The sequence below is a fragment of the Propithecus coquereli genome, unplaced genomic scaffold, assembly GCF_000956105.1.
Source record: "Propithecus coquereli isolate 6110/MARCELLA unplaced genomic scaffold, Pcoq_1.0 Scaffold95, whole genome shotgun sequence".
Taxonomy (NCBI): Eukaryota; Metazoa; Chordata; class Mammalia; order Primates; family Indriidae; genus Propithecus; species Propithecus coquereli.
The window spans coordinates 4,370,100-4,383,312 of record NW_012155840.1 but is presented as its reverse complement, the minus strand read 5'-3'; the positions used below and the strand labels follow the sequence as shown (position 1 = coordinate 4,383,312).

Below are 13,213 nucleotides of genomic sequence, written 5' to 3'. Positions count from 1 at the left end.
CAAAAAGTTAACACAGAGGGCAGAAGCCCACAGGAATCAAGCTGATTAATTAAGAAACCATCTACCAAAAAGCTTGGCCTCATAATCATCGATGTTTGTAACAGCTACCTGCAGCATTTACCTATGGCAAATAACCAAAGACTGCTTTCAAAACAACCATATGTCTCGCAAACGTCCCTCCTATGGGTGTTGGGGTAAACAATAAAATCAATACAATCAGAAAAGGGCCTGACTTAAAGGACGTTACTATCATTCACTACAATGAAGTCCCTCTACTACACACCTTTACACCTTTAAGGAAGTCTGTCAATAAGCCCTTCCCCAACCAGTTACAAGAATCCCACAGTCAATCCTTCCATTCTGAGGGGAAGCCTTCTGGTAAACAGATACACAAAAAATATAAAGCAAACCCATATAAGCAACATACCTATATAAAGCAATGTAGAATTTCATTCAAAAACATGAATGAAGGTACCTAGTCTTTCTCTTCATCATACATTTGAAGAAAATTGACATCGTCAAAGAGAAAGACTAGGAAAAATTTGTCTTAATTTAAAAACGAGAAAGACTAGGAAGAACAAACAGAAGTTATCCAACAGAAAACAAAGATAATGCAAGAAACAGAAAAGAACTTAAAAATTATAATCAGAAAAATTAAAAAGTTACTTTTATTAAGGAAAACTGCTTTTAAAAAGAAAAAATCAAATAAGTAATTTCTTAGAAGTAAAAATTTGATTTTTAAAATTCAAAAAACGAAAAAGAATCTTAGTCCATTTGGGCTGCTGTAATAAAATACCTTAGACTGGGTAATTTATAAACAACAGAAATTTATTGCTCACAGTTCTGGAGGCTGAAAAGTCCAAGATCAAAGAGTCAGCAGATTCAGTGTCTGGTAAAAGCTTACTCCTCATAGGTGACACCTTCTGTGTCCTCACATGGCAGAAGGGGCAGGAAGCTCCCCCAAGCTCCTTTTATAAGGGCACTAATCCCATTATGAGGCAGAGACCTCATGACTTAATCACTTCCTAAATGCCCCACCTCTCATTACTATTACATTGGGTATTACGTTCTAACATATGAATTTTGGGAGGACATCAACATTTGGACCACAGCATAGAGCAACCAGAAAAAATCCACTTAATGACAAAAGAAAAAGTAAGACCATTCAAGAGATACAACAAAAACATAAAAAGATGGAAAACATAAGAGAAGAGAGAAAAGAGAAAAGAGAGCCAAATCCAGAAGGTCCAACCTATGACAGAGTGCCGAAAGAAAGAACATAGACGATAAAGAAAAAATGTAAAAGAAGAACATTTCTCAATCAAAATAAAATCTTAAGTTTTGACCTTGAAAAGGCCACCAAAGGCTGAGAAGAATAAATTTTTAAAAGACCCAAATAAACAGATGATACTGAAATTTCACAATATCATATATAATAAGAAAATCCTAAAAGCTTCAAGCAAGTGTCTAGACAAAACAAGAATCACCCTAGCATTGGGCTCCTTGGTATCACCACTGTACGTTAGAAGAGATCAGGGTTATGCTTTCAAAAATCTGAGGGAAACTACATGGACATAAAGATTTTATGTTCAGCTGAAGTATCAGTCAAGCATAAGGGCAAAAAATAGACATTTTCAGTCATGCAAGGAGTCAGAAATTGTACCACCTATGCATCCTTCTGAGAAAAAATGTTAAAAAAAAGTAATCTGATAAAAAAGAAAAGGAAGACATGGGATTCTATAAACTGTGGAACACGTTCAGGAGTATAATGAAAAGAAAACCTAGGATGATAGCTGTGAGTATGTTTAGAAAGCAATTGGTCCAAATCCATACCACAAACCAAAGAGAACAAGGAAAAATGTCTTCTGCCCATTATACAAATGTCTGACAAGGAACATAGCTTTTTTTAAATAAGAAAGAGTAAAAAGAAGGGCAATTAAAAATTCCAGGGGGAAAATGTTGTCTAGGAAGCCCATGATTTAAATATTCAGCAGATCTATTAATAAATGTAGCATAATTTGGATAATTAATGGACTATACAGAAAAATAATCCATTTGACTTTGATATTTAGAATACTCTTTTGACAGATACAGGTTGAATGGCATACCATTTTCACATCTCAATGAGTCTAAACATACTACATGGTTCTCTACGAAATATTTACATAGTTTTAAAATTGTAAATGCCACTTATGGCTTTCAAATTTCAAGTCAATTCAAAATCCAGGGTATCTCTGTGATCTATGGATTATGACATCACGATTACCTGGGAAGTTTATTTTAAACCTGGACCATGAAAAAATAATTTGGGAGCTGGAGATTCAATAGATCAGGTGAAAGTCCCAGACATCTATATTTTAATAAATTCTCCAAGTATATCTTATGCACACTAAATTTTGGGAATCACAGATATAAAGCAGCAATCTCCAAAATTTCTCATTATACATCTTATTAACAAAAGATTTTTGAGTACCCACCTCTAATATATAGTATCCGTGTTTATTTATAAATCGTACATATTTTATATGTATATATATTTTGTACATTATAAATATGAAAAATAGAAATTTCAAAGGATGAGGACAGTGACAACAATATTTTAATATTTGCTTCTGCTCAACCAAGAGAAAAGTAAAAATTAAGGATAGGTTTAGAAAGTAGAAAAAAATTAGCAAATAAAAGGAGGGGAGGATAAAGAAAAAATCATAGAAATCACAAAGTCCCAAGACATTCTAGAAGATTTATGCTGTGAAAAAACAGAGGGAGTCTGAGTGATCATATTTCATCTCAAGGATGATTGAAGAAGTAACGAGGGTACTTCAACAAGACTTAATTTTCTTCATCAAAAGGAAAAAATTGATTGATGAATTAGACATACAAGCAACATGAGAAGAAACTGATTACACTATTTTAAATGTTCACAATAACCAAGGATGGTAAAATTAGACATAATCAAGCATGTATCACAGATTTTTAACAAGTCAAATTTGAGACAGTACTAGAATGATCCCAGGGCTAGTTGACTCCAAAGGTGAATATAGTTCAAGTTGTCAAAAATAATATGCAGATTATGTGATCATGATTCCAATTTTTAAAAAAGGAAAAGGTATCCATATGCTTAGCTTCTCATTTAGGAAATATAATGAAATTCTTTTAATAGGAAAGCAAGTGTTTTAATTGCTGTGCTAAGTGTCATGGGACTACTCTATACCAAATGTTTGGTAAGGAATACCCAGCATCACTCCACTGTTTCTAATGGCCAAGGAAAAGACCCATAGTTAAATGACTGGGCATCCCCTATAGGGTAATATCTGAAATCCCTCAATCTATTCCAGAACACTTATTCTACTCTGGCAAGGTCATCCCAGGCTTTCAAGTACACACTGCAATTATCCTAGGGGAAAACTGAGTCATGTCTAGAAGTTCCCTACACAGGCAGTCTATGGAGTAAAAAGCCAAACAACAGGGACTTTACCAATTTTTAAAGTTGAACTATAACAGTTCAACACATACACACACACACACACACAGACACAGTGTCTAAGACATAGTTTTATCTCTTATCTGAAAACTTTCCAAATATGTCAGAATATAAGCAGGAGACAGAGCCTACCTGTACAACAGAATAAGTTGTTTTCCAGTTGCAATGAACCCCCGGATGGCAAGTCACATAACCCAAGCATGCACAGATGAACCAAGTGTGCCCAATTAGTGACCCTGGAGCCAGTGGGAACAAAAATGTCAACCACATAGGGAATTTAACTACCTCGACTGAGGAGCATGGATCAAATTAAGGAGAAAAGGGTGTTTTGTTACCATGCAAACTAAAGAGCCATGCAAACTTAAAAGCCCAGGACCCAGCACCTCTCTTTGCATGACCCAATCACATCATGCCTTGTTGCATTTTCCTATCTCCTTTGAATTTACCCTCTGCTTATAAAACCTGCCCCCTAGACCCCAGCTCAAGGAGACAGACAGATTTGAGCATTGCCTCCTGTCTCTTTGCCGACAGACCTTGCAATGAAGCCTTTTCTTTTCTCAAAATCTGGTGTATGGTATTGGCTTCCATGTGCATCAGGAAGCAAGTCTATTGCTTAGTAACAGTACCTCTTGTAATAAATCCAAAAATTGCAATATTACTCCATATTCATTTGGAAATCAAATAAATCTCTTTAGGGCATTAATGACAAGTTTTAACTTTAATACTGAAAAGAAATAAGTTCAATAAACCAAATACTCATGAAAAAATAATCTGGGAACTCACCTTTCCACAACCAAACTGACTGCCTGCGTGAGATCTGGGTTTGTCACCTGGAGACGTTTCCACAAAGACCATACAAATTCTTTATCAGCCTTAAAGAAATAAAAGATATTTTAAATGCATTGCTTTGTAGTAGTATCAGAGAAGATAAGATGCTACATTAAATTAAAAACAAAAAAAACATAATTACTTGATCTCTAGTTCTATAACTATACCAATAGATTCTTTCGTTAAAAGTATGGCAGGAAAGCTTTATTTTAAAAAGTTCTTACACTGGTAACCCACATTCACTTTTACCATTTCTATCACCCATATTTCGGGGTACAAATTTTGAAATGCTGAATACTAAGGTAAATCTGTCCTAAAAGGAAATTGTCCTCTAGATGCTGCCCCCTTTTTCATCTCCCCTTTGCAACAAAACTCCTTGAAAGAGTTGCCTATAATCACTGTCTCCATTTCCTCACCTCCCATTCACTCTATAATGTGTCCTCCAGTAAGATTCCCCTCCCCACTATTATGCTAAAACCATTTTTCAAGGTCCTCTATATTTCCAAACCAATGGACAATGAACAGTTTCTGTCGCTACTGCCTAGGTTAGTTATTAACACTGGCTGGCAGTTAAGAATCACTTTGGGGGAGCTTTTTAAAAATACTGATGATCTAGAGATTCTGACTAATTGGTCTCAGGTAAGGTCCAAGCATCAGTATTTTTTAGAAGTTCCTCAGGTGAGTGTGTACATTCAGAGTTGTGAACCACTGCCCTACATGGCCTCCTATCAGTCCCGTGATTTTACATACCATCTCTACACTGAGACTCCCACATTTCTATCTTGAGATACAAGATTCAGACTTGTATCTCTAACTGCTGATTCAACAATTCCACTTGAATGCCTAATAGGCATTTTAATTTGTCCAGAATAAAATTATTGATTCCTTACCCTCTCACAAATCTGCCCCCCTGTATCTCAGAAAATGACACCATCTATTCATTTGTTCAAAGACCTAAAGCCTAGGAGTCAATCTTGGTCACTCTCTTTTCCTCACACTTCATATCCAAATCATCAGAAAATCCTATTAGCCTAATCTATAGAATATATCCCAATTCTGACTACTCTCACTACTTCCACCACGATGACTCTAGTCCAAGTCAATAGCCCAAGTCAATTCAACAAACATCTGAAAACTAATTCCTACATTTAAACAAATAATTTGCTTATCAGAACTCAGGGAAAATCATGGAAAGAGTTTACATGTAAAGTTTGGCAATTCCATCTCTTGCCTAACTCTCCACCATGGTCTGCTAGCCTTACAATTCAAAACTCTTCAATAGGTTCCCATAAGGTTAGGAAACTAATCCAAACTGTTTACCAAAACTACAAGACCCCATGTGATCTGGCCACACATACACCTCGCCAGCCTCATCTATCACTTTCTTGTTCACATTGACTTTCTCGCTATACTTGAACCAGGGCTTTTGCACATACTGTATCATCCATCAGATTTTCATACAGATCATTCCCTCACTTTATCCAGTTCTTTGCTTAAATAATGCCTCCTGAAAGAAACTTCTTCCCTAACTACTATAACAGCCACCAAAACCCACAAGTCCCTGGTAACTCCTTATCCTGTTTCATTTTTTTTTTATGACACATTTGATAATCCTGTATTTGTTTGGTTATTTGGGTTTACTTGCATGGCAGATACCTCAATTTGTGTCTGTCTCCACCATCCATTCTCTAAGTTATAGAAACCATTTTGGGTCTTTGTTGCCCAATTAACAGACTGGCCTTTCTTGCTTTATGGGCTAAGTGACTAAGTTCGGCCAATGAAGTAAAGAAGTGCTGTTGTAAATTCATAGGAAATCTTAAAATTAAACTTATGTCTACCAAATGTGCTAGAAATATTCTTCACAGTCTGTTGCTTATTTATGATGGCAATTTTTTCGGAAAAAAGAAAGTTATTGTTTATATGCTCATATTTATCCACCTATTCCATTATGACTTATGGATTTTATGTACCAGTTAGAAAGGCCTTCTCTACTCCAAAATTAGAAATATTTTTACCCGTTCTTTCTTTTAGAATTTTTGGCTTTTGATTTTATATTTTTAACTGACAAATTAAAATTATACATATTTATGGTGTATAACATGTTTTGATATATGTATACCCTGTGGATGGCTAAATAAAGCTAATTAACATAACCCATTGCCTCAGATACTCATCATTTTTTTTTTTTTTTTGTGGTGAGAACACTTAAAAACCTACTCTCCTAACAATTTTCAAGTATAGAATACATTGTTATTAGCTATAGCCACCATGCTGTCCATTAAGGCTGGTGATTTGAAAAAAAAGTTATTTTGTGAATGATAAAATGCTACAAATGGATTGCAGAACTGTAGTATGCATGAGTTTTGTGAGTGTTTTAGTTATTTAAATGCTACATTATGTTCAGTGTGGATAATACCTCTAATTACTGAAAAGACCCACTTTTATATAAAAAAAAGCCCCCCAAAAAACAAAGAACTAGTTTTCAAACTGTTCTAGACATTATTAAAACAAAGAAACTAACTATTGTCAATCATATTCACCTTGTATTTTCCTATATTTTCTCTTCCTTTGGGTACTTAAAGATGTTCTTTAAAACAAATTAAAAATAAAAACCTTTAAAAAATACTCATAAAATTCTTTATTCTCACTACAAAACTTCTAAACAGAATCAAATAATCTAAAATTGAAATAAAAATTCCTACCCCTTCTCACAAAGTTTATTACACTAAGCCTATAAAAAAAAAAGTTGACTAAATGCTAGGTGATCTGGGTTTAAATCTGCTTGGAGGTCGATTGATTTTGTCTTTCATAATCAGCTAGCATGGAAATAGATACCATGCTTTCCAAATACCTTGTTTAGTGTTTAAGCAATATATTAGGCCCTCAATTGACCTCTGCTGGAGGAATGAATTCAAAAAACATCTGAAAACTATTTCCTACATTTAAACAAATAATTTGCTTATCAGAACTCAAGGATAACCATGGAACTAGTTTACTTACAAAGTACGGCACAAAGTAGTCACTCAGTAAATTCATATCACGAAAAATTGTACAAAAAGATTCACCAATTAGAATATATCTACTAACAACGGTAGGAATTAATTACACAACACATTCTCAAAATCTTTTTTGAGAATGAATGGACAAGGTTTCAACATATCTAAATTTCTAGCATAAAATATAACTGGCTGAGTTCTCTGGTCATATACTCTTCTACCACACGATTCCAAAGTTAATTTCATCATTAAAGTTGGTAATGAACACATATTTCATTGAAATGCCCTAAATAATTTCTTACCTGAAATTGGTTTATAGGTCTAATGTTTTTAGCTGATATTTAAAAAATAAGCTTTATAAACACTGTATAAACATAATATTACTTTTTCTCATCTGGTAGTCTACAAATGGTGATAAATACACATACTTTCAGCATCCTTTGTCACAAATAACACATTCTTGAAATATACAATGAAAATTAAAAGTAAGATGGAGTTAGGTTCTAAATCAATTAATAAATGTCATGGTTCTAAATCAATGAATAAATGCCATGGATGCAAAATTACCCTTTGGAACACCTTTGAAAATTTCTTAGGAAAAAGCTACACATGGGAGCTAACTTACTATCCTCAGTAAGTCCAATAATAGACAGCTTTTCTCCCCACATTGAAATGAATCACTTTTTCTTCAGGTAGGCATTAAGTGTAGTTTGCTTGCTAATCTGGTAGCCTTATTTTTTAAAAGTTTAATTAGATAATATAATCACATAGAGTGGGATGAAGTGCTTATATTAAGAGAAACACTGAACTGTTTTCTATTACATGCTTGTTCTGAGGCATTCCAATGAAGTACATGGAATCAAACTCTCTTCTTCACCAAGCAAACACATAACTGAATTCTCATAAGCTGAGTATGAAACATAACAAACTAATCTAAATGAAGCTACTACTTATGACCATGTACTAATTAGAAGGGTTCTTTTTTCCAAACTATATGTTTGACCCATTATTGGCTTCTGAAATTAAGTTAGTACATCTGAAGAGTGTTTTTTAAAAGAATAGAACTGAAAAGAAAGTGTCAGAGTTCATGACACACTGTTAAGGCAAATACTTTCTGAAATTATATGCTCTGAACAAAAGGCTTTAGTTCACTGGTGTCTTTTATTTATCCCTTTGCTCCTTAACCAGTGAAGAACAAAAAATTGGAAAATGAAAAAAGAGAAGCCACATAAATGTCCCAAACTTGTTTAACCAAAGGCATATTAAATTTGAATAAGATAGTCACGTTTTTACAGTCTCGACTCAGCAAGGACCTATAAAGGGGACAAAAGAATCCAACAGAACAAACTATGAGAGAAATGCGTATCATTAATTATTTTATTAATCTAAGTTAATATCTGTTTTAGTAATCTAAATTAATTAGTATGTGTAGGTGTGTGTACTTATTAGGTTGAGATGTAAAATATTTTACTTTGGGTTGCGATTTTTAGCACAGTTTTAATACTATGTATTCTTGGGTACTGTGATTCCTAGCTGAATAAATAAGCAGAAGAATGAATTAAAAAGATGTAAAAATGAGTATTTTATTACTTAAATGATTTTTTACAAAACAATTAGGATTTCAGTTACTACTTTTCCCAAGTTTTCCCTGGAGGAGTCTGGTTTGACTACAGTTTCATGGTGTGGGACACTGCCAACCTCATCTTAACATTACTGGAATGACTATGATCATTTAATGGTATTAATACTACAAAATCTTAAGAAACACCTTGGCTATTATGACTGTCTCTATATTTTTACATCTGCCAAGAGTATTTCAATCATCTTCCTAGTCTATATATGTGCAAGATCACAAAAGCCAATGCCATGTCTGGAGCCACATGTTTAAAGAATGTTAACAGTGAATGGATTTGGGAGAAGGGGCTCTTCAGGCTGTTTCCTAAAGATTCACTTCCTTAATCAAATCAGGCATAAAAAGCAAATATCTTAGCTCCTTAGCCAGCCAAAAGCATAACTATGATGGGAGGGAGTGATGGGTGAAAGAGTGCAGAAAATATGGGCCAACAATGTCTTAGATTATAACTTAAAGTGACAAAGGCCTTTAACTTGGGTTCACATCTTGCAATCCCTAAGGGTAAGAGCTGCAGATGACAAAATGCTTTAGTTCCATGGTGTCTTTTACTTACCTCTTTGCCCCTTAACCAGTGAAGAACAGAAAAAGGAAAAATGAAAAGAGGGCAGCCACATAAAATCTCCTGAACTTGTTTAATCAAAGGCATATTAAATTTGAACAAGATACTCTTGTTTTTACAGCCTTGACTCCAGTTGGGCAAAAGAATCCAATAGAACAGGAGAGATAAAGAATATCATGAATTGTTTTATGAATCTAAACTGATGATACTGTTGACAAAGTTACCTTGGTGTTTACCAGTGCCTAACTGGTTTCTACCTTGAACACAGTGACTTAAAGATCTATTGCTTAAGAGAGTTTCCAACATTTAATCTCACAACCCTGTCTAAAGGTTCTGGTAAAATCAGAGATGAAACAGTTTGTAAGGATGCAAACCTAAAGGAAAATAAATCTCTACGAACATGAGTACAGTCAAGCTCATCCTTAACAAACTCTGCAAATAACAGGAAAGTAATGCTAATGCAACTTATTTAGCAAATGCTTTTCACCTGCAAGATCACAGGAAAATGAGATTTCTCACTCAAAGACTATGGAATTACCATAGTTGATTATTAAGTAAAATCTCTTGTGTGTAAATTCCCAGCTCCCAGTCTCCCTAAAAATTATTTGTCTGTGTTTACAACTTAAGTTTAACTGTGTGAAAACAAGGACAAGTGTAGGTTTGAAAATTAAAGACAGTCTCCTCCTTTATCCATGGATTTTACTTTAACAAAAGTGTTTACACTTTCCTGTTTATTTCAACTCATGGACTGCACTCCTCTCGTGGGTACCAGGTACCAACTACAGTAACCACCTAGAACTTGGGCAGGGGGAAAGGAGGGGTGTGCGACTGCGTGTATCCAAGTGACCAAAACCAAACGCGGGGCGCGGAGGCGAACCCTGTCTGCCTGGTGTCCGGAATGGGGCAGGAGGCCAGGGTTGGGGAGCCCGGCGCGGCCGCATCCCTCCAGCCCCAGGCAGCGGGCCGAGCTGGGTGTGGGAGAAGGGAGGGAGCGTCGCCGGGCGGGGCTGGGTAGGTCCCCAACCCGCGGAGCGACGCAGTCCAAGGCAGAGGGAGAAGGGCGCGCCTCCCCGCGGGTCCCAGCCCCGCTGTGGAGGGAAAAGGCCGGCGGCGAGAGTCCTCGATACCTGACACAGGGCCAGCTCCTCCTTTAGGCCGCTCAGCTCTTCCTCCAGCAGCTGAATCCGGGTCACCATCGCCTCCTCTACCGAGATGCCCTCTAACCGCCTGGACCCCATGGGCGCGCTGAGGAAGGGAGCATGAGCCGGAGCTGTCCCCTCTGGCCCTCGCCGGCCCCCTGACCCTTCTTCGCCCCTCCAGATTATGTCACTTTTGTCCGCGACGACCTCCCGCGCTGCGCTGGCAAGTCCCGAGGCCTCGCTGCGCACTGCGTGTACCTCAGCTCTCCGCTCAACACGTGGAGACCTGGGGCCCAACTGTCGCGCTGGGGGCGGAGGGAACTGTGAGGGCGGCGAACGCGCCGCCATAGCCGCGGCTGCTAACGAGTCAAGTTCCCTCTTGGAAACTCCCCCTTCCCGTCTCCATCCCGGCGAGCCTGGAGCGCCGAGCTGCGCATGCGCAAGTCTTTTCCCGCCTTGGCGCGCGGGGTCTCGTGCTCTCAGGCTCTGGCCAGCTTCCCGTGGGCCGCGCGCCCGGCGCGAGCGTTGGACTGCGCACGCGCTGTGGCCCGAGGGGTGCGGCCAGTCTGCCCAGCCCCCTGGCGGGACTTGCCCTGCCTGAGTCGTTCTCCAGGAACTCTTCGATTTCCCACCTACACATCCCACCTCTTAAAGCCTTCCTTGACAAGCCCCCAGCCCCAAATGATCCTTAACTGTGAATCCCTCCTCCTTCAAGGCCCCTGCCAACTCGTTTGTCACGTTTCATTGACCGCCCTGTAGTGCTAGTTACATGGCTAATCTCTCCAGAGCTGTTGTAAACTCCTTGAGGATCAACGAATAAGTTTTACACTTAAGTGTTTTCTTTACTCCCTTTGGCAAAACTGCTTTGCGTTAGAGCCGACAACCAGCTGACTGATGTCAAGGATACATGGAAAGCCTTGTGATGAGCTGGGACTATCAAGCAGGTTTCCCATTTAGATTATGATCCTTTGTACGCCCTTGTTTTTTGTTTTGCAAGAGTCATGATTTTCTTTGAGTTTTATGTCAGCTGCTTTATGCATTGGCTGGATATCAGAGTGAGCGTGTTCCACGCTGCCAGACAGTTGGGGTTGAAATCGTAATTTGGAGGATGGTTCAGGAAACGAGACCTGCTTGCTTTATCTTTCATTCTCTTTCTTTCTTCTTACTTGCATAGGCAATAACCTTCATAAACTTTGCATAGGCAATAACCGTCTCTTTTTTTTGTCCTTAAAATACTTTCTTACTATTTAAGTGTTAGTTAGGACATGTATGTTGAGCTGGCACCAGAATTTTACGGAAAGATAGATCTGACCTCTTCTGCAGAAAGGGTTCCAGAATACTCGGAGAGAGCTGAAATGGGGGTTGAGGGACTGTAGAAGTAGGGACATGACCACTTTAACTGATGACTTCATGTAATCAAAATCACAGTATCTGTGCCCAAATCTAGTCAGCATGAAGAAAGACACCTTCCCAGTTAGAATCCTACTCAGACGAGATGAGTGGGCTTCCTTCCCAATGAACGTGAATACCTCACAAAATTAATAAAGGATTACTTTAGAAAAAGTACATATAAATCTCTCTTAGAAGTAGCTACCATATTGAGCATTTACCACATGCTGAGTGCAGTGCTAAGTACTATTCATATATGAACTCGTTCAGTTCTTGCATCACCTTAAATTAGATATTATTATCCCCATTTTAATAGCGAGGAAACTGAGAGTAGAGAGGTTATTGTAACTTGCCTGAAGTTCTACATCTGTTATAAGAAAAGCAAGGATTTCAATCCACTGAACTCCACTTGACTCTAAAACGTGTGCCTTTGATCTCTACCCTTACTCCATGTCTGTCATGTGAAATACAGCATTAGGTCAGATAGCAGGAGAGATTTCACTGGGCATGAGACTGGGAATTCTAACCACATAATTCACATGTTTGGCTTGAAATCAATATGAATGCACATTTTAATTGCTATGTGTTATTGACTCAAAAAGGCATCATTTCACATTTCACCTGATCATAGAAAGATTCTTTTGAAAAGCAGTGAAATCTCTTCTATTATGCATAATGCATTATACATAATAGTGGTTTTTTATATATATATATGGTGGTTTTATTTATTTTTTATATATAGATATAGATATAGATATATAACCGCCCACCCAAAAGGACAATATCCTGAATCTTTGACTAGGCAATTTTTTAAAAATTTTTCTCTTTATTATGGTAAAATACACATAACGTAAAATTTACCATTGTAGCCATTTAAATATGGCAACAAATAAAGAACAATTCAGTGGAGTTAACTACATTCATTATGTTAGGCAACCATCACCACTATCCAGTTCCAGAACATTCTCATCACCTGAAATGGAAACCCCATACCCATTAGTCACTCCATATTCTCCCTCCCCCATCCCCCCAGGCAACCACTAATCTTCTTTATGTCTCTGTGTATTTGCCTATTCTAGATATTTCATATAAATGGAACCATACAAAATGTGGCCTTTTGTGTCTGGTTTCTTTTACTTAGCATAATGTTTTCAAGGTTCATCCAAGTTGTAGCATATATCAATACTT

General features: G+C 37.3%; 1 protein-coding gene across 1 annotated transcript in view; it reads right to left on the bottom strand.

Annotated features, from left to right (window-relative positions):
• CNTLN (centlein, centrosomal protein) overlaps positions 1–11,011 on the bottom strand; it is a 295,319-nt gene extending 284,308 nt beyond the window's left edge. Inside the window, exons 1-2 of the mRNA XM_012665007.1 lie at positions 10,625–11,011; positions 4,265–4,353 (exon numbers count right to left, since the gene is read on the bottom strand). Of these exons, the coding sequence (XP_012520461.1) occupies positions 4,265–4,353; positions 10,625–10,984 (449 nt within the window). The 5' untranslated portion in view covers positions 10,985–11,011. The remainder of the gene's footprint in view (positions 1–4,264; positions 4,354–10,624) is intronic.
• Positions 11,012–13,213: the final 2,202 nt, after the last annotated feature.